General features: G+C 38.9%; 1 protein-coding gene across 2 annotated transcripts in view; it reads left to right on the top strand.

Moving 5' to 3' along the window:
- bean1 (brain expressed, associated with NEDD4, 1) overlaps nt 1-22,500 on the top strand; it is a 98,122-nt gene that overhangs the window by 74,274 nt on the left and 1,348 nt on the right. For both annotated transcript variants that reach the window (XM_061966517.1, XM_061966509.1), the window contains 3 exons: nt 2,937-3,140; nt 3,216-3,351; nt 22,326-22,500. The exon at nt 22,326-22,500 is cut by the window's right edge and continues 1,348 nt beyond it. In XM_061966517.1, coding sequence (XP_061822501.1) covers nt 2,937-3,140; nt 3,216-3,351; nt 22,326-22,500 — 515 coding nt within the window. The remainder of the gene's footprint in view (nt 1-2,936; nt 3,141-3,215; nt 3,352-22,325) is intronic.

Raw genomic sequence — 22,500 nt, 5'->3', positions numbered from 1 at the left:
GTGCCACCCACACTGGTTTGAATGTAACTTAGATATTGGGTTTCACTATGTAAAAGCGTTTTGAGTCACTCGAGAAAAGCGCTATATAAATATAATTCACTTCACTTCACACTAATCAGACAAAAAACAGGATTACGATGTAAAAATATCAATTAAAATGATAATACTTCCTTATTACCTTTTATTACATACAAAATGTATAATAAAGTCAATATAGCAAAATATTTCAACAAAAGCAAAAACTACTATTTTTTCTTTTATTTCCTGAAAATAACGAAAAACACAACAACAACAAAAGTTATTGTTTTTGTGATATCGTATCAAAATACTTAGTATCGTCACTGTCGATTAGGGATGATGCTCGAAACCGTTTTTCCCGGTTGTTCGATAAGAAAACAACCGAGTCCTCGGACTCGAATCCCTTTTTGAGAACCGGTACCCGTTATCGAGACCACTATAGTAAAGAAAAAGAGTTGGTTCTTTATTCGAATCCCTGTGAACGAATCCCAAATGGGCAATGTTATGCCCATTTGATTGTAGACTCTTACTGACACCTTGTGGCGATATGAAAATACTACGCGTCATTAGTTTGGGCACTTCCGGGTTGGCGACGTCAGCTCAGTTCATGAGACAATTGAGAAGTAGACAAGTTGTGTTAGCTCTTACAAGCCTTGGAAAAAATAAGTCTGTAAGTAAACTGTTTAACTTGTTTATGTAACTCAATATTAAGGTGGAAAGTGGTTGAGTTTGACACTAAGATGTTTATTGAAAAACGATTTTTGTGCACTGTTTCAATGGATTTTTTGAGGACTTGAAAAGGGCTGCCGGTCGTATATTTCCACCATCGAAATAGTTTCAACACTCAGAAGTATTTGTTTGATGATAATACTGTATATTTGTGTGAAGCTAATATTTACATATTGTGTATTACATTTGAGTATGTTAATTGAATCACTTACCTTATACATTTGTCATTGTGTGTATTTCAGTTACAAAAAAAATAATAATAACAGTCCAGTGCAAGACAAAAGTAAAGATAGGAAAAGACAAAGCAAGACCAACAACAATAAAGAGCCTAAATGGATTAATCTGCTTTGGAACTTTATTAGACGTCTTGGATTGTTTGTTCGCTGTCTGCGTGTGTGTGTAGTTAGTATGTTCCAATAGCAGCAGAAGTGCACTTTTTGGAGAGCTGTATTATTTTCAGTTTTGTGCCCAAGGAACTGATTTTATTTAACACTATATTATTATTTATACACCTATAGTGATCACAGAGACAGGTTGTTTTTGTGTTACTGTATATCATACTTGCCAACCCTCCCGAATTTTCCGGGAGACTCCCGAAATTCAGTGCCTCTCCCGAAAACCTCCCGGGACAAATATTCTCCCGAAAATCTCCCGATTTTCAGGCGGAGCTGGAGGCCACGCCCCCTCCAGCTCCATGCGGACCTGAGTGAGGACAGCCTTTTTTCACGACGGGAGGACAACAGGGTGACAAGAACTAAATCATCCAGACTAGAGATAAATTGTATTATTATGTTTATCTTACCTAAAAAGAAATATATTTATTAATTTAAAAAATAAAAAAAATAAAAAAATGTTTTACTATATTTTGCTAAAAACATCAAAATTAATTGTATTTTTATTTGTATTTTTTCTGACTCCTTATTACATCCAGCCATAGAATTATACATTAAAATAAACATATTTGAAATAATTAATTTTAAATGATCATAATAATTCATTTAAAATGACCATATTTAATTATTAAAATAATTGCTTGTTTATCAACAACTTTAGCATTTTATTCATTACATTTTGAAGCTCTCAGAAGCCAAGTTATGTTATATTCCTTACGATTTATTTATGCAAGTTTGAATATATATATATATATATATATATATATATATATATATATATATATATATATATATATATATATATATATATATATATATGTCTTAATAAGGTTATCCAAAAAATAGTGCTCGATACCGTAGTAGAGCGCAATATATGTATGTGTGGGAAAAAAAATCACAAGACTACTTCATCACAAGACTACTTTCATGAGGGGGTTCCCTCAATCATCAGGAGATTTTCTCCTGATGATTGAGGGAACCCCCTCATGAAACAGGCCTGTAGAGATGAAGTAGTCTTGTGATTTTTTTTCCCACACATACATATATATATATACATATATATATATATATATATATATATATATATATATATATATATATATATATATATATATGTATGAAATACTTGACTTGGTGAATTCTAGCTGTCAATATTCTCCTCCCCTCTTAACCACGCCCCCAACCACGCCCTGCCCCACCCCCGACCACGCCCCCACCCCCCACCTCCTGAAATCGGAGGTCTCAAGGTTGGCAAGTATGCTGTATATATTTGTTTTTCTGAAAAATCCCACTTGGGTAACAACAGTCAATATTTTTTTTTTTTTTTTTTTTTTTTTTTAGGGGGGTAACAGTCAATATTTATTTATTTATTTAATTTTGTTTTTTTCTTATAAAATAAAAGTGAGCTTTTGTTAAACCAAATATTGTGTTTTTTTCCACATACAACAACCTATCTGGATTCGATAAGAGAATCGATAAGGAATCGGTTCGATAAGAGGATTCGATAATAGGCTCAAACGATAATTTCTTATCAAACATCATCCCTACTGTCCGTATTGGTATTGATCTGCCAGCCTTTGTCAACATTCAAGAGCCCTCGCATAGCGGTTAGCATAGCTTCTTGTAAGGTGTGTGGTGTAGCATGTTTAGCTGTTCCTCGTCCCCCAGTGATAATGGTACTTGTAAAAAAATCGTATATTTGGATTAGTGATTTGGAAGCTGCACTGTGGAGGGACGTTAGCCGCTATAGCAAGGATGCCTCGTTCTCATTTGATATGTCTCTTTGTGGTCCACCAGTGAGCTCCAACCTGAGCCATGGGGAGTACCCGGACTGCAGGAGCGAGAGGGAGTCGGGGGGAGAGGCGTCGCTCCTGGTGTCCCCTCTGGTGGTGGCGGGGATCGTCATAGGCCTGGTGCTCTTCCTGTCCTGCGTCACCATCATCGTGGGCAGCCTCCGCAAAGACAGCCGACTGAGGAACCCGCACCTGCCAGCCAGCTACGGTCGGTGCAGGACGGCGAGCAGACGTGGGGGGGGGGCGTGACCCAAAGGTGACCGTGTCTCTGTGACTAACGCAGGTCCTGATGCGTACTCCTTCGGGGGCTCGGCCGGGGACCTGAGGTCCGCCTGCTTCCAGGACTTCTCTTCCGGTTGGAACTTGGACTCTTTCAGTCTGTCACAGGTCAACCACATGTACCCCGACTCTCCTCCACGGTGAGTCCTTGTCCTTCCCTTTGTGCGCCAATTAAGTTGGAGCGTTTGTGTTGAAGACGTTTACGTTCACTTCAAGTTCCCGAGACGCAAAAACACTTGTCTTGTTGACATTTCCATCAAACGCCAACGTGGCCTCTTCTCCTCCTTGGTGCTCATTTATCAGCGTGCTTGGCTGCCCTTTGGACGAGTGTGTGTGTGTGTGTGTGTGTGTGTGTGTGTGTGTGTGTGTGTGTGTGTGTGTGTGTGTGTGTGTGTGTGTGTGTGTATGCGTAAAAAGGCAGACGTCAAGGTGTGTTTGATCTAAATGTCAACTGGTTTAATTGGCAACTTTAATAATTCAAACACACCCTTTCCCCTGCTGTGTATGTGTGTGTGTGTGTGTGTGTGTGTGTGTGTGTGTGTGTGTGTGTGTGTGTGTGTGTGTGTGTGTGTGTGTGTGTGTGTGTGTGTGTGTGTGTGTGTGTGTGTTTACCCTTCTTGAGACACCAACAAGGAAAAGTACCGACCAATTGGTACCAGGCCACACAAGAAAAAAAATAATAAATAAATAAATAAATAAAATAAATAAATAAATGGAAAAATTTAAAAAAAATTATTAAATCAACATAAAAAACACAATATATACATTATATATGAATATAGATCAATACAGTCTGCATGTATACAGTCCGTAAGCACACATGATTGTATTTCTTTATAACAAAAAAAATTAAAAATATTAAAAAAAATTAAAACATTTATAAAAAAATAAAAAAATACAAAAATAACCCCCCCCCCGCCCCCCCCCCCCGGTTTTTCAAGCGTTGACTGGTCCGCAGCTACAAAAAGGTTGGGGACCACGGAGTTAAGACATAAATCATGGTCCATCCATCCATCCATCTTCTTCCGCTTATCCGAGGTCGGGTCGCGGGGGCAGCAGCTTAAGCAGGGAAGCCCAGACTTCCCTCTCCCCAGCCACTTCGTCCAGCTCCTCCCGGGGGATCCCGAGGCGTTCCCAGGCCAGCCGGGAGAGATAGTCTTCCCAGCGTGTCCTGGGTCTTCCCCGTGGCCTCCTACCGGTCGGACGTGCCCGAAACACCTTCCTAGGGAGGCGTTCGGGTGGCATCCTGACCAGATGCCCGAACCACCTCATCTGGCTCCTCTCGATGTGGAGGAGCAGCGGCTTTACTTTGAGCTCCCCCCTAATGACAGAGCTTCTCACCCTATCTCTAAGGGAGAGCCCCGCCACTCGGCGGAGGAAACTCATTTCGGCCGCTTGTACCCGTGATCATGTCCTTTCGGTCATGACCCAAAGCTCATGACCATAGGTGAGGATGGGAACGTAGATCGACCGGTAAATCGAGAGCTTTGCCTTCCGGCTCAGCTCCTTCTTCACCACAACGGATCGATACAGCGTCCGCATTACTGAAGACGCCGCACCGATCCGCCTGTCGATCTCACGATCCACTCTTCCCCCACTCGTGAACAAGACTCCGAGGTACTTGAACTCCTCCACTTGGGGCAAGATCTCCTCCCCAACCCGGAGATGGCACTCCACCCTTTTCCGGGAGAGAACCATGGACTCGGACTTGGAGGTGCTGATTCCCATCCCAGTCGCTTCACACTCGGCTGCGAACCGATCCAGTGAGAGCTGAAGATCTTGGCCGGAGGAAGCCATCAGGACCACATCATCTGCAAATAGCAGTGACCTAATCCTGCAGCCACCAAACCAGATCCCCTCAACGGCCTGACTGCGCCTAGAAATTCTGTCCATAAAGGTTATGAACAGAATCGGTGACAAAGGGCAGCCTTGACGGAGTCCAACCCTCACTGGAAACGTGTCCGACTTACTGCCGGCAATGCGGACCAAGCTCTGACACTGATTATACAGGGAGCGAACTGCCACAATAAGACAGTCCGTTACCCCATACTCTCTGAGCACTCCCCACAGGACTTCCCGGGGTACACGGTCGAATACCTTCTCCAAGTCCACAAAGCACATGTAGACTGGTTGGGCAAACTCCCATGCACCCTCAAGGACCCTGCCGAGAGTATAGAGCTGGTCCACAGTTCCACGACCAGGACGAAAACCACACTGTTCCTCCTGAATCCGAGGTTCGACTATCCGGCGTAGCTTCCTCTCCAGTACACCTGAATAGACCTTACCGGGAAGGCTGAGGAGTGTGATCCCACGATAGTTGGAACACACCCTCCGGTTCCCCTTCTTAAAGAGAGGAACCACCACCCCGGTCTGCCAATCCAGAGGTACCGCCCCCGATGTCCACGCGATGTTGCAGAGTCTTGTCAACCAAGACAGCCCCACAACATCCAGAGCCTTAAGGAACTCCGGGCGGATCTCATCCACCCCCGGGGCCTTGCCACCGAGGAGCTTTTTAACTACCTCGGCAACCTCAGCCCCAGAAATAGAAGAGCCCACCACAGATTCTCCTCAATCCTACCAGACGTGCTGGTAGGATTGAGGAGGTCTTCGAAGTATTCTCTCCACCGATCCACAACATCCGCAGTCGAGGTCAGCAGAACACCATCCCCACCATACACGGTGTTGATAGTGCACTGCTTCCCCTTCCTGAGGTGGCGGATGGTGGTCCAGAATTGCTTCGAAGCCGTCCGGAAGTCTTTTTCCATGGCCTCCCCGAACTCCTCCCATGTCCGAGTTTTTGCCTCCGCGACCGCTGAAGCCGCACACCGCTTGGCCTGTCGGTACCTGTCTGCTGCCTCAGGAGTCCCATGAGCCAAAAGAACCCGATAGGACTCCTTCTTCAGCCTGACGGCATCCCTCAACGCCGGCGTCCACCAACGGGTTCTAGGATTACCACCACGACAGGCACCAACTACCTTGCGGTCATCAAATCATGGTCCCAATACGGAAAATGCATTGCATCTAATAGAGAATGTCTCATTTGCACCCCCTGGTGATGAAATCTATCAAAATGAGGGCGGTCCCAAAAAGGAGGGATTTTTTAAATTGACTGTGTTGGTTTTAAAAGTGCTCCCCCTCTGGTCAACATATGAAATAACAAGTGTGTGTAAGAAATTGAAATGCGCCCCCATAGGCCAAAATTAATTAAAAAAATAAAATAAATATTTATATAGAGACATACTGTAATAACTTGAAGTAAATAATGAAGATTAAAAACCAATTACCAAGAAAAAATTAAATAAATGAACTAAAAGCAGTCTTTTTCTCACAATGTGTCGACTTTTTTCCTATAAAATTGGCTACAATTCCTCATATTATTTCTGTCTCTGTAATATTGCCATATTTTCTCGTAAAATGATTGCTTTTTTATGTAAAATTATTCCTTTTTAATGTAAAATGGTGACATTTGTCATATAAAATGATTACTTATATCACAATAGTGCCAATTTTTTTGTTGTTCTTGTAAAATAGTGACATTTTTTGAGTAAAATGATGACTTTTGTCATAATTTTGCCAAGTAAAATTTCCGATTATTATTATAATGCCAAAATTTGAAAGTTTTCTTATAAAATTGTGACTTGTCGCGTAAAAGTACGACTCTTTTCATAAAATTGCCAAAGTTTTAGCCTTTTCTTGTAAAATTCCGACTGTTATTGAGTAAAATTCCAACTTTTATCATAATATTGCACAAATGTTCAGTTTTTCCTGTAAAATTTGGACTTGCGTTGAATAAAATTACAACTTTTATTAGAACACAAGTTTTTGTTGTGAAATTGTGACCTTTTTCTTTATGAAATTCCAATTAATTTCCCACAGGTTTTTTTTATATTTGCATAGTATGTATATATTATTAATGTTGTAAATACAAATCTTTATATATCTAGAAAGGGTGGTCCTAAAGAGGCGGGCATTTTTCGGTGGTCTCAAGAAGGTAAGAAATATAAAAATGCGTGTGTGTGTGTGTGTGTGTGTGTGTGTGTGTGTGTGTGTGTGTGTGTGTGTGTGTGTGTGTGTGTGTGTGTGTTTGTATTTCTACCCATCTTGAGACATCAACAAGGAAAAGTAGTTTCCATATGAGGAGGTGTGAACAAGTTAAGACATAAATCATGGTCCCAATATGGAAAAAGCATTGCATCTAATAGAGAATGTCTCATTTGCACCCCTGGTGGTGAAATCTATCAAAATAAGGGTGGTCCCAAAAAGGAGGGATTTTTCAAATTGACTGTGTGTCGCTTTTAAAAGTGTCAACATATGAAATAACAAGTGTGTGTAAGAAATTGAAATGCGCCCCCATTGGCCAAAATTAATTAAAAAAAATTAAAAATAAATATGTATATAGAGACATATTGTAATAACTTGAAGTAAATAATGAAGATTAAAAACTCATTACCAAAAAACAAAAAAATAAATAAATAAAAGCAGTCTTTTTCTCACAATGTGTCGACTTTTTCTTATAAAAAATTGGAAACAATTTCTCATTTCTGTAATACTGCAATATGTTCATGTAAAATTATTACTTTTTAATGTATAATTATTACTTTATGTAAAATGGTTACTTTTTAATGCAAAATGATGACATTTGTCATATAAAATTCTGACTTTTATCACAATATTGCCAATTGTTTTGTTGTTATTGTAAAACAGTAACATTTTTGGAGTAAAATTATGACTTTGGTCAAGTAAAATTCCAATTGTTATTATAATATTGCCAAAATTTTTAAGTTTTCTTATAAAATGTTGACTTTTGTCGAGTAAAATTACGACTCTTTTCATAAAATTGCCAAAATGTTAAGCTTTTCTCGTAAAATTGCGACTGTTTTTGAGTAAAATTCCGACTTTTATCATATCGGACAAATGTCCAGTTTTTCTTGTAAAATTTGGACTTGCTTTGAGTAAAATTACGACTTTTATTATAATACTGCCAAAATTCTATGTTTTTCTTGTGAAATTGTGACCTTTTTCTTGTGAAATCCCAACTCATTTTTCACAACAAGCTTTTTTTTAAATATTTGCATAGTATGTATATATTATTAATGTTGTAAATACACTTCTTTATATATCTAGAAAGGGTGGTCCTAAAGAGGGAGGCATTTTTCTCAGGGCTCCAGAAGGTAACAAATACAGGAATGTGTGTGTGTGTGTGTGTGTGTGTGTGTGTGTGTGTGTGTGTGTGTGTGTGTGTGTGTGTGTGAAATACAGGAATGTGTGTGTGTGGGGGGGGCAGGGGGGGGGGGGTTCACAGATGGTTGAAAGATACTCAGATCAGCTGAGAACGTTATACCTCCAACACACACACAGAAGAGGCGCTCACCTGTGGAGACTAAAAGCCTCTACTTCCTCGTGCTGAGACACACACACACACACACACACACACACACACACACACACACACACGCTTATATTATTGTATTTGTTACCTTCTTGAGCCCTGAGAAAAATGCCTCCTTCTTTAGGACCAGCCTTTCTAGATATATAAAGAAGTGTATTTACAACATTAATAATATATACATACTATGCAAATATAAAAAAAACTTGAGTTGGAATTTCACAAGTAAAAGGTCACAATTTCACAAGAAAAACTTAGAATTTTGGCAGTTATAATAAAAGTCGTAATTTTACTTAATGCAAGTCAATATTTTACAAGAAAAACTTAACATTTGTGCAATATTTCGATAAAAGTTGGAATTTTACTCAATAACAGTCGCAATTTTACAAGAAAAGCTTAAAATTTTGGCAGTTTTATGAAAAGGCTCGTAATTTTACTCGACAAAAGTCACAATTTTATAAGAAAACTTTTAAAATGTTGGCAATGTTATAATAATCATCGGAATTTTACTTGGCAAAATTATGACAAAAGTCATAATTTTACCCCCCCAAAAAAGTCACCATTTTACAAGAACAACAAAAAAATGGGCAATATTGTGATAAGAGTCAGAATTGTATATGACAAATGTCACCATTTTGCAGTAAAAAGTAATAATTTTACATAAAAAGTAATAATTTTACAAGAAAATATTGCAGTACTACAGAAACAGAAAGAATATGACAAATTGTTCCCAATTTTATACAAAAAATTTTTTTGACTGTTTTTAGTTAATTTTCAATTTTTTTAATTTTTTGTTTGTAATTGGTTTTTAATCTTCATTATTTACTTCAAGTTATTACAGTATGTCTCTATATACATATATATATATATATTTTTTTTTTAAATGGTGCAATGGAAGGTGTTTCTTTGAACCGGAAGTACAAGTGCCGTTCTGTCTTCAAATCGTCCATAGCGTTTCTACTCCTGTGGATTCTTAATTCATTGCTCCAAACAACGTTGGTAAGTTTTTACAATATAACTAAAACAAGCCAGCAAGGCTAAAGTATATCCGGGTGGTCAATCGACCAAAAAAAACCTAATTTTCACAATTAATGCCAGCACGATGGGTCATTTAGCAACTTTAAGGCTCCAAAAGTGTTCAGAAGTGTGATGTTTATTGATAATAATTATTAATAGTATTGTATCAATTTCTCACATGCATTCCATTGCACATTTGTTGTTTTTTTAATATTTTTTATTTTTTATATACATTTTTACATATTGTCAATTGCTTCTTCTGTTTTATTCTAGTTATTTACTTTTGTTTCTCCCCTTCCTTCCGGCAAAGTCAAAGCATTGTGATTCTGCTGAGGCGGCATCAAACGTTACGTCCATAATCCAACTGGTGGGTCACATGACCAACCGAATCTTGATCCTACGAGCCTAGGCAGCGCGGTGCTGCAACTTGTGACGCGCCTCGCGGTGTTTCGGTGCCGAAGTTCAATTTCACACTTTCAAACAAACTCTTTTTTTTCCCCGCAGGAAGTGGAAGTTGTTATGTTTTCATGGGGACATGTGTTACCATGGCCCGCAAGCCATGTGTGGCCCGCCGGTGCCATGTATGTGTCCTGAAACATTTTTTAACTATATTAAATGTAATCTAAGGTACAGTGAATTCCGGACTATAAGCCGCTACTTTTTTTCCTACGCTTTGTACACAGCGGCTTACAAAACGGTGTTTTACCCTGGCGGCCATAATGCAAATAGTTTTTCATAAAACACATGCTAAGACACTGAAGTGGTGTGTTATCGTTCGAACTAGGGCGCCATCTTTTGGACAAGTTCGTTTACTGCAGGTGTTGCCGGGTGAACACATGCAAGTGTTTCCTGCTGTTTAAAGCTTTGAACCGGAAGTAGAAGCGCCGCTTCATTTTCTAGTCGTCCATAGCGTTTCTACTCGAAAGGATTCTTCATTCATCCCTCCAAGCAACGTTTGTAAGTTTTGCAATATAACTAAAACAATTCGTACTTACTAAACCGTCCCATGTGTGACAATTTAAATTAAAAAAATGTTTTTAATAAGAATATGTTTTTAGACCATCTCCATGCAACCAGAAGGAGCTTTTCTAACCTGTAACTTGTTTTGAAAATGTTTCATTATAATTATTATACCAAATAAATACATTGCGAGAATCGTGTTGAATCGTGAATCGATTCTGAATCGAATCGTCGAACCAGGATTCAGATCGAATCGATTCCTTAAAAATATGTTTTTAGGCCATCTCCATGCAGCCAGAATTAGGTTTTCTAACCTGTTACCTATTTTGAAAAAGTTTCATAATAATTATTATACCAAATAATACATTGCGAGTATCGATTCTGAATTAAATCGTCACCCCAGGAATCCGAATCGGATCGAATCGTTAGGTGCCCAAATATTCCCACTGCTAATATATTGATATTAGGGGTGCACCAAAAAATAGATTCACATCCCAATTCTGATTTTTATTCATTCTGATTCTAAATCGATTCATAATTTTAAAAAATTGCTTAAAAACATACAATTTAATATAAAAAAATGTTTAATAAGAATATGTTTTTAGGCCATTTCCATGCAACCAGAAGGAGCTTTTCTAACCTGTAACCTGTTTTAGAAAGTTTCATTGTAATTATTATTCCAAATAATACATTGCGAGAATCGTGTTGAATCGTGAATCGATTCTGAATCAAATCGTTACCCCAGGAATTGGAATGGGGTCGAATCGTTATGTCTCTAAAGATTCACACCCCTTATAGACAGACAGACAGACAGACAGACAGATAGACAGATAGACAGATAGATAGATAGATAGATAGATAGATAGTAGGGGTGTACATAAAAATCGATTCACATCCGAATTGTAATATTTATTCATACTGATTCTAAATCAATTCTTAATTTTCAAAAATTGCTTTAAAAAAATATAATTCAATTAAAATAAATAATAATTTTAATAAGAATATGTTTTGAGGCCATCTCCATGCAACCAGAAGGAGCTTTAAAGCTTAATTATAATTATTATACCAAATAATAAATTGCGAGAATCCTGTTGAATCGTGAATCAATTCTGAATCGAATCGTCACACCAGGAATCGGATCGAATCATTATCTGTCTAAAGATTCACACCTGTCAGGTTCAAACACTGATGACATCTATTAAACAAGACAAGAAGCAAAGAATTAAACGGAGACAGAATTCAATTTGGCTCAATTTGAGGAGAAACGTCTGGACTGTACTCTTTGCACAGTTCCACCACGCTCTGGCGAAAGATTTTATTTGGACTTTCCCCGATTACATGGCAACGGCTGTTTCTAAGGGACGTGGGTCATAAACAGCCACCGCCTTTGGTTACAGAACAGTTCAATAGAAAAGGTCGTAAAACAGTTCAAAGAAGAGGTGCCTGGAGGGGAGTCTGGTCCTGCTTCCTCTTCGCTTTCATAGTTCTTAGGTCAAGACAATATATTTCTGTTGATTACAATACATGAAAGAAACAGAACACCTTCATGTTGCTTCCCATCCTACAAAGTGGAGTTTTACAAGCCTTCTTCTTGGTAGGTTCAAAGACAGCTTTTGTCCTCATTGAACTTATTGAAACACAAAGTTTTGTGATAACTTAGATACAATTATTCTGACAACTCCCCTTATGGATGGATGGATGGATAGATAGATAGATAGATGGATAGATGGATAGATGGATAGATGGATGGATGGATGGATGGATGGATGGATGGATGGATGGATGGATGGATGGATGGATGGATGGATGGATGGATGGATAGATAGATAGATAGATAGATAGATAGATAGATAGATAGATAGATAGATAATAGGGGTGCACAAAAAAGTCAAATCACATCCAAATCACGAATTGTATTCATCCCTGAATTTAAATCGATTCATAATTTTCCAAAATTGATTGAAAAAATACAATTTAATTTAAAAAAAAAAAAAAATTGGAAGAAAATGTTTTTAAAAATATATTTATGATGTATCCATAAGCATATCAAACAATAAATTACGAGATTTGTGTTGAATTGAGAATCGATTCTGAATCGAATAACCACTCCATGAATCGAATCGAATCGTTCACTGTCCAAAGACTACCACCCCGAATAGAAGTGAAGTGAATTATATTTATGTAGCGCTTTTCTCTAGTGACTCAAAGCGCTTTTACATAGTGAAACCCAATATCTAAGTTACATAGACAGCTAGACAGCCTGGCCCCGCGTGGCCCCCCGAGTCAAGAAGTGTGTTGTCTTGTGTTTGTCAGCCGCTCGCAGACTTCTGGGCGGTTGGGATCAAACCTCCGCCTGCAGCTACCAACTCTGCTCTCGCCTTGGCTGCTGCCCAACCTCTTTCTTGTGGTCCAAATCACCACATGCTGACATCAATGAGGTTGTTTTGTTTTTCCTGTTCTTTTCTTGTCGTGCCTTGGGGGAGGTTTGTCATCTCACACTATTCTTGTTAAGAATGCGTGTCCGGATGCTGGCAAGAAAGGACTCGCCAGAAGCCGAGGGACGGACGGAATTCGCCGACAAAACCGGCAAGCGCACGTGCCTTAGCGGAAGGTGTGGCGTAGCACATTCGTTGTGGCGTGTGATGGCTCGCTAGCAACTCCCCCGGGGGAAGGTATCAGAGAAAAGTGGTTTTAAGTACATTTTTATTGGAATAGAAATTATTCTGATAAGTAGCTGGGAAGGGGTAGGATAAACCAGCAGGAAAACGTATTTATTCTTGTTTTTTTAACCCAACTTTTGGGTCGAGGAGCGCTAAATCGCGCAACCCAATAGTTGGGTTAGGGATAACTCAACATTGTAGTAAGCGTAACTCAACTTTGGGTCAATAATTCAACCCAAAAATTGGGTCGACTCTTGGGTCAAGGAGCGCTAAATCGGACATCCCAATAGTTGGGTTAGGGATAACTCAATATTGTAGTTAGCGTAACTCAGCTTTGGGTAAATAATTTAACCCAAAAATTGGGTCGACTCTTGGGTCAAGGAGCGCTAAATCGGACATCCCAATAGTTGGGTTAGGGATAACTCAACATTGTAGTTAGCGTAACTCAACTTTGGGTAAATAATTCAACCCAAAAATTGGGTCGAGAAGAAATAACCCAATTATTGGGTTATTTATGTAACCCAAGAAGAGGGTCGTCCTTTTCTGAACCAGCAGTTGGGTTAAAATTGGGGGAGGTTTGTCATCTCACACTATTCTTGTTAAGAATGCGTGCTGACAAGAAGGTATCAGAGAAAAGTGATTTTAAGAACATTTTTATTGGAATAAAAAGTATTCTGATAAGTAGTTGGGAAGGAGTAGGACAAACCAGCAGGAAAACGTATTTATTATTATTTTTTTAACCCAACTTTTGGGTCGAGGAGCGCTAAATCGTGCAACCCAATAGTTGGGTTAGGGATAACTCAACATTGTAGTTAGCGTAACTCAACTGTGTGTCAATAATTCAACCCAAAAATTGTGTCGACTCTTGGGTCAAGGAGCGCTAAATCGGACATCCCAATAGTTGGGTTAGGGATAACCCAACATTGTAGTTAGCATAACTCAACTTTGGGTAAATAATTTAACCCAAAAATTGGGTCGAGAAAAAATAACCCAATTATTGTGTTATTTATGTAACCCAAAAAGAGGTTTGTCCTTTTCTGAACCAGCAGTTGGGTTAAAATTGGGGGAGGTTTGTCATCTCACACTATTCTTGTTAAGAATGCGCGTCCGGATGCTGGCAAGAAGGTATCAGAGAAAAGTGATTTTAAGTACATTTTTATTGGAATAAAAATTATTCTGATAAGTAGTTGGGAAGGAGTAGGACAAACCAGCAGGAAAATGTATTTATTATTATTTTTTTAACCCAACCTTTGGGTCGAGGAGCGCTTAATCGCACAACCCAATAGTTGGGTTAGGGAAAACTCAACATTGTAGTTAGCGTAACTCTACTTTGGGTCAATAATTCAACCCAAAAATTGGGTCGACTCTTGGGTCAAGGAGCGCTAAATCGGACATCCCAATAGTTGGGTTAGGGATAACCCAACATTTTAGTTAGCGTAACTCAAATTTGGGTAAATAATTCAACCCAAAAATTGGGTCGAGAAGACATAACCCAATTATTGGGTTATTTATGTAACCCAAAAAGAGGTTTGTCCTTTTCTGAACCAGCAGTTGGGTTAAAATTGGGGGAGGTTTGTCATCTCACACTATTCTTGTTAAGAATGCGCGTCCGGATGCTGGCAAGAAGGTATCAGAGAAAAGTGATTTTAAGTAAATTTTTATTGGAATAAAAAGTATTCTGATAAGTAGCTGGGAAGGAGTAGGAAAAACCAGCAGGAAAATGTATTTATTGTTATTTTTTTAACCCAACTTTTAGGTCGAGGAGCGCTAAATCGCGCAACCCAATAGTTGGGTTAGGGATAACTCAACATTGTAGTTAGCATAACACAACTTTTGGGTAAATAATTCAACCCAAAAATTGGGTCGAGAAGACAACCCAATTATTGGGTTATTTATGTAACCCATAAAGATGGTCGTCCTTTTCTGAACCAGCAGTTGGGTTAAAATTGGGGGAGGTTTGTCATCTCACACTATTCTTGTTAAGAATAGTGTATCAGAGAAAAGTGATTTTAAGTACATGTTTATTGAAATAAAAATTATTCTGATAAGTTGTTGGGAAGGAGTAGGACAAACCAGCAGGAAAACGTATTTAATTATTATTTTTTTAACCCAACTTTTGGGTCAGGGAGCGCTAAATCGCGCAACCCAATAGTTGGGTTAGGGATAACTCAACATTGTAGTTAGCGTAACTCAACTTTGGGTCAATAATTCAACTCAAAAATTCGGTCGACTCTTGGGTCAAGGAGCGCTAAATCGGACATCCCAATAGTTGGGTTAAGGATAACCCAACATTGTAGTTAGCGTAACTCAGCTTTGGGTAAATAATTCGACCCAAAAATTGGGTCGAGAAGACACAACCCAATTATTGGGTTATTTATGTAAACCAAGAAGAGGTTTGTCCTTTTCTGAACCAGCAGTTGGGTTAAAATTGGGGGAGGTTTGTCATCTCACACTATTCTTGTTAAGAATGCGCGTCCGGATGCTGGCAAGAAGGTATCAGAGAAAAGTGATTTTAAGTAAATTTTTATTGGAATAAAAAGTAGTCTCATAAGTAGTTGGGAAGGAGTAGGACAAACCAGCAGGAAAACGTATTTATTATTATTTTTTTAACCCAACTTTTGGGTCAAGGAGCGCTAAATCGCGCAACCCAATAATTGGGTTAGGGATAGCTCAACATTGTAGTTAGCGTAACTCAACTTTGGGTCAATAATTCAACTCAAAAATTCGGTCGACTCTTGGGTCAAGGAGCGCTAAATCGGACATCCCAATAGTTGGGTTAGGGATAACCCAACATTGTAGTTAGCGTAACTCAACTTTGGGTAAAAAATTCGACCCAAAAATTGGGTCGAGAAAAAATAACCCGATTTGTTGCGTTATTTATGTAACCCAAAAAGAGGTTTGTCCTTTTCTGAACCAGCAGTTGGGTTAAAATTGGGGGAGGTTTGTCATCTCACACTATTCTTGTTAAGAATGCGCGTCCGGATGCTGGCAAGAAGGTATCAGAGAAAAGTGATTTTAAGTAAATTTTTATTGGAATAAAAAGTATTCTGATAAGTAGTTGGGAAAAAGTAGGACAAACCAGCAGGAAAACGTATTTATTATTGTTTTTTTAACCCAACTTTTGGGTCGAGGAGCGCTAAATCGTGCAACCCAATAGTTGGGTTAGGGATAACTCAACATTGTAGTTAGCGTAACTCAACTGTGTGTCAATAATTCAACCCAAAAATTGTGTCAACTCTTGGGTCAAGGAGCGCTAAATCGGACAACCCAATAGTTGGGTTAAGGATAACCCAACATTGTAGTTAGCGTAACTCAACTTTGAGTAAATAATTCAACCCAAAAATTGGGTCGAGAAAAAATAACCCAATTATTGGGTTATTTATACAACCCAAAAAGAGGTTTGTCCTTTTCTGAACCAGCAGTTGGGTTAAAATTGGGGGAGGTTTGTCATCTCACACTATTCTTGTTAAGAATGCGCGCCCGGATGCTGGCAAGAAGGTATCAGAGAAAAGTGATTTTAAGTAAATTTTTATTGGAATAAAAAGTATTCTTATAAGTAGCTGGGAAGGAGTAGGACAAACCAGCAGGAAAATGTATTTATTGTTATTTTTTTAACCCAACTTTTGGGTCGAGGAGCGCTAAATCGCGCAACCCAATAGTTGGGTTAGGGATAACTCAACATTGTAGTTAGCGTAACTCAATTTTGGGTCAATAATTTAACCCAAAAATTGGGTCGACTCTTGGATCAAGGAGCGCTAAATCGGACATCCCAATAGTTGGGTTAGGGATAACCCAACATTGTAGTTAGCGTAACTCAGCTTTGGGTAAATAATTCAACCCAAAAATTGGGTCGAGAAAAAGTAACCCGATTTATTGTGTTATTTATGTAACCCAAAAAGAGGTTTGTCCTTTTCTGAACCAGCAGTTGGGTTAAAATTGGGGGAGGTTTGTCATCTCACACTATTCTTGTTAAGAATGCGCGTCCGGATGCTGGCAAGAAGGTATCAGAGAAAAGTGATTTTAAGTAAATTTTTATTGGAATAAAAAGTATTCTGATAAGTAGTTGGGAAGGAGTAGGACAAACCAGCAGGAAAATGTATTTATTGTTATTTTTTAACACAACTTTTGGGTCGAGGAGCGCAAAATCGCGCAACCCAATAGTTGGGTTAGGGATAACTCAACATTGTAGTTAGCGTAACTCAACTTTGGGTCAATAATTCAACCCAAAAATTGGGTCGAGAAGACATAACCCAATTATTGGGTTATTTATATAACCCATAAAGATGGTCGTCCTTTTCGGAACCAGCAGTTGGGTTACAATTGGGGGATGTTTGTCATCTCACACTATTCTTGTTAAGAATGCGCGTCCGGATGCTGGCAAGAAGGTATCAGAGAAAAGTGATTTTAAGTACATTTTTATTGGAATAAGAAGTATTCTGATAAGTAGTTGGGAAGGAGTAGGACAAACCAGCAGGAAAATGTATCTAATGTTATTTTTTAACCCAACTTTTGGGTCGAGGAGCGCTTAATCGCGCAACCCAATAGTTGGGTTAGGGATAACCCAACATTGTAGTTAGCGTAACTCTACTTTTGGGTAAATAATTCAATCCAAAAATTGGGTCGAGAAGACATAACCCAATTATTGGGTTATTTATGTAACCCAAAAAGAGGTTTGTCCTTTTCTGAACCAGCAGTTGGGTTAAAATTGGGGGAGGTTTGTCATCTCACACTATTCTTGTTAAGAATGCGCGTCCGGATGCTGGCAAGAAGGTATCAGAGAAAAGTGATTTTAAGTACATTTTTATTGGAATAAAAATTATTCTGATAAGTAGTTGGGAAGGAGTAGGACAAACCAGCAGGAAAATGTATTTATTATTATTTTTTTAACCCAACCTTTGGGTCGAGGAGCGCTTAATCGCACAACCCAATAGTTGGGTTAGGGATAACTCAACATTGTAGTTAGCGTAACTCAACTTTGGGTAAATAATTCAACCCAATTATTGGGTTATGTATGTAACCCAAAAAGAGGTTTGTCCTTTTCTGAACCAGCTGTTGGGTTAAAATTGGGGGAGGTTTGTCATCTCACACTATTCTTGTTAAGAATGCGTGCTGGCAAGAAGGTGTCAGAGAAAAGTGATTTTAAGTACATTTTTATTGGAATAAAAAGTATTCTGATAAGTAGCTGGGAAGGAGTAGGACAAACCAGCAGGAAAATGTATTTTTATTTTTTTTTTTAACCCAACTTTTGGGTCAAGGAGCGCTAAATCGGACAACCCAATAGTTGGGTTAAGGATAAGTCAACATTTTAGTTAGCGTAACTCAACTTTGGGTAAATAATTCAATCCAAAAATTGGGTCGAGAAAAAGTAACCCAATTATTGGGTTATTTATGTAACCCAAGAAGAGGGTCATCCTTTTCTGAACCAGCAGTTGGGTTAAAATTGGTGGAGGTTTGTCATCTCACACTATTCTTGTTAAGAATGCGCGTCCGGATGCTGGCAAGAAGGTATCAGAGAAAAGTGATTTTAAGTACATTTTTATTGGAATAAAAAGTATTCTGATAAGTAGCTGGGAAGGAGTAGGACAAACCAGCAGGAAAATGTATTTATTGTTATTTTTTAACCCAACTTTTGGGTCGAGGAGCGCTAAATCGCGCAACCCAATAGTTGGGTTAGGGATAACTCAACATTGTAGTTAGCGTAACTCAACTTTGGGTCAATAATTCAACCCAAAAATTGGGTCGAGAAGAAATAACCCAATTATTGGGTTATTTATGTAACCCAAGAAGAGGGTCGTCCTTTTCTGAACCAGCAGTTGGGTTAAATTTGGGGGAGGTTTGTCATCTCACACTATTCTTGTTAAGAATGCGCGTCCGGATGCTGGCAAGAAGGTATCAGAGAAAAGTGATTTTAAGTAAATTTTTATTGGAATAAAAATTATTCTGATAAGTAGCTGGGAAGGAGTAGGACAAACCAGCAGGAAAATGTATTTTTTATTATTTTTTAACCCAACTTTTGGGTCGAGGGGCGCTGAATCGCGCAACCCAATAGTTGGGTTAGGGATAACTCAACATTGTAGTTAGCGTAACTCAACTTTGGGTCAATAATTCAACTCAAAAATTCGGTCGACTCTTGGGTCAAAGAGCGCTAAATCGGACAACCCAATAGTTGGGTTAAGGATAACCCAACATTGTAGTTAGCGTAACTCAACTTTGGGTAAATAATTCAATTGGTCGAGAAAAAAATTACCCGATTTGTTGACTTAGTTATGGAACCCAAAAAGAGGTTTGTCCTTTTCTGAACCAGCAGTTGGGTTAAAATTGGGGGAGGTTTGTCATCTCACACTATTCTTGTTAAGAATGCGCGTCCGGATGCTGGCAAGAAGGTATCAGAGAAAAGTGATTTTAAGTAAATTTTTATTGGAATAAAAATTATTCTGATAAGTAGCTGGGAAGGAGTAGGACAAACCAGCAGGAAAATGTATTTATTATTATTTTTTAACCCAACTTTTGGGTCGAGGGGCGCTGAATCGCGCAACCCAATAGTTGGGTTAGGGATAACTCAACATTGTAGTTAGCGTAACTCAATTTTGGGTCAATAATTTAACCCAAAAATTGGGTCGACTCTTGGATCAAGGAGCGCTAAATCGGACATCCCAATAGTTGGGTTAGGGATAACCCAACATTGTAGTTAGCGTAACTCAGCTTTGGGTAAATAATTCAACCCAAAAATTGGGTCGAGAAAAAGTAACCCGATTTATTGTGTTATTTATGTAACCCAAAAAGAGGTTTGTCCTTTTCTGAACCAGCAGTTGGGTTAAAATTGGGGGAGGTTTGTCATCTCACACTATTCTTGTTAAGAATGTGCGTCCGGATGCTGGCAAGAAGGTATCAGAGAAAAGTGATTTTAAGTACATTTTTATTGGAATAAAAAGTATTCTGATAAGTAGCTGGGAAGGAGTAGGACAAACCAGCAGGAAAATGTATTTATTGTTATTTTTTTAACCCAACTTTTGGGTCGAGGAGCGCTAAATCGCGCAACCCGATAGTTGGGTTAGGGATAACTCAACATTGTAGTTAGCGTAACTCAACTTTGGGTCAATAATTCAACCCAAAAATTGGGTCGAGAAGACATAACCCAATTATTGGGTTATTTATGTAACCCATAAAGATGGTTGTCCTTTTCGGAACCAGCAGTTGGGTTAAAATTGGGGGAGGTTTGTCATCTCACACTATTCTTGTTAAGAATGCGCGTCCGGATGCTGGCAAGAAGGTATCAGAGAAAAGTGATTTTAAGTAAATTTTTATTGGAATAAAAAGTATTCTTATAAGTAGCTGGGAAGGAGTAGGACAAACCAGCAGGAAAATGTATTTATTGTTATTTTTTTAACCCAACTTTTGGGTCGAGGAGCGCTAAATCGCGCAACCCAATAGTTTTGTTAGGGATAACTCAACATTGTAGTTAGCATAACTCAACTTTGGGTCAATAATTCAACCCAAAAATTGGGTCGAGAAGAAATAACCCAAATATTGGGTTATTTATGTAACCCAAGAAGAGGGTCGTCCTTTTCTGAACCAGCAGTTGGGTTAAAATTGGGGGAGGTTTGTCATCTCACACTATTCTTGTTAAGAATGCGCGTCCGGATGCTGGCAAGAAGGTATCAGAGAAAAGTGATTTTAAGTACATTTTTATTGGAATAAAAAGTATTCTGATAAGTAGTTGGGAAGGAGTAGGACAAAACAGCAGGAAAACGTATTTATTATTATTTTTTTAACCCAACTTTCGGGTCGAGGAGCGCTAAATCGCGCAACCCAATAGTTGGGTTAGGGATAACTCAACATTGTAGTTAGCGTAACTCAACTTTGGGTCAATAATTCAACCCAAAAATTGGGTCGATTCTTGGTTCAAGGAGCGCTAAATCGGACAACCCAATAGTTGGGTTAAGGATAACCCAACAGATAACCCAACATTGTAGTTAGCGTAACTCAACTTTGGGTAAATAATTCGACCCAAAAATTGGGTCGAGAAAAAATAACCCAATTTGTTGGGTTATTTATGTAACCCAAAAAGAGGTTTGTCCTTTTCTGAACCAGCAGTTGGGTTAAAATTGGGGGAGGTTTGTCATCTCACACTATTCTTGTTAAGAATGCGCGTCCGGATGCTGGCAAGAAGGTATCAGAGAAAAGTGATTTTAAGTACATTTTTATTGGAATAAAAGGTATTCTGATAAGTAGCTGGGAAGGAGTAGGACAAACCAGCAGGAAAATTTATTTATTGTTATTTTTTAACCCAACTTTTGGGTCGAGGAGCGCTAAATCGCGCAACCCAATAGTTGGGTTAAGGATAACCCAACATTGTATTTAGCGTAACTCAACTTTGGGTCAATGATTCAACCCAAAAATTGGGTCGACTCTTGGGTCGAGGAGCGCTAAATCGCGGAACTCAATAGTTGGGTTAGGGATAACTCAACATTGTAGTTAGCGTAACTCAACTTTGGGTAAATAATTCAATCCAAAAATTGGGTCGAGAAAAAGTAACCCAAGTTGTTGGGTTATTTATGTAACCCAAAAAGGGGTTTGTCCTTTTCTGAACCAGCAGTTGGGTTAAAATTGGGTCAATTCTTAGCCCAACTGTTTCTAGGGATTAAACGTGTTGCAGGACATCCACCGCTTCACTCTGTCGCCAATTTGCAGCTGAGCAACACCGACGCCACTCTGAGTTAGACAACATACCACTGCCATCTGAAGTCTTGGAAGTGCAACTACATCGCAAATGAGACTTGAACGTTACTAGAAAACGGGATGTAACAACTGGACAGCAATTTATTAACACAGAAACGAAACAAAAATTGAGTACTGGTATTGATCCCTGGGTAAATACCTTATCGGTTCAAGTATGAACGGTCCCCATCCTTACTGGTAGGTAGAAGACGCATTGTTACCGAAAAAAAGGTTGATAGCCCCCAACTTTGGGAGAACCTACTACAGTATTTTATGTATTTACTAACCCCGGTCTCTAGCTAATCATGGCGCTATGGTTATAGTACCTGTGACCTGCTGTGTAAATGAATGAATGTCTTTATCTCCGTCTTAGGTACGATGAATGCGTCGGCCCCGACTCCACTCAGATCTACATCCCCACAGACGACCCACCGCCGTACTCGCTATGGGACCCTTGTCAGGGCCGCTTGGAAGGCGAGGAGACGCCGAACATCCCCGATCCCCTTTCGCAGAGCGCCGAGAGCTCAGCCGGCGCCGGGTCGTCGTCG

Source organism: Nerophis lumbriciformis, linkage group LG02, assembly GCF_033978685.3.
Source record: "Nerophis lumbriciformis linkage group LG02, RoL_Nlum_v2.1, whole genome shotgun sequence".
Classification (NCBI taxonomy): Eukaryota; Metazoa; Chordata; class Actinopteri; order Syngnathiformes; family Syngnathidae; genus Nerophis; species Nerophis lumbriciformis.
Note: the sequence above shows the minus strand (reverse complement) of the source record. Positions and strands in the feature narration are given on the sequence as shown.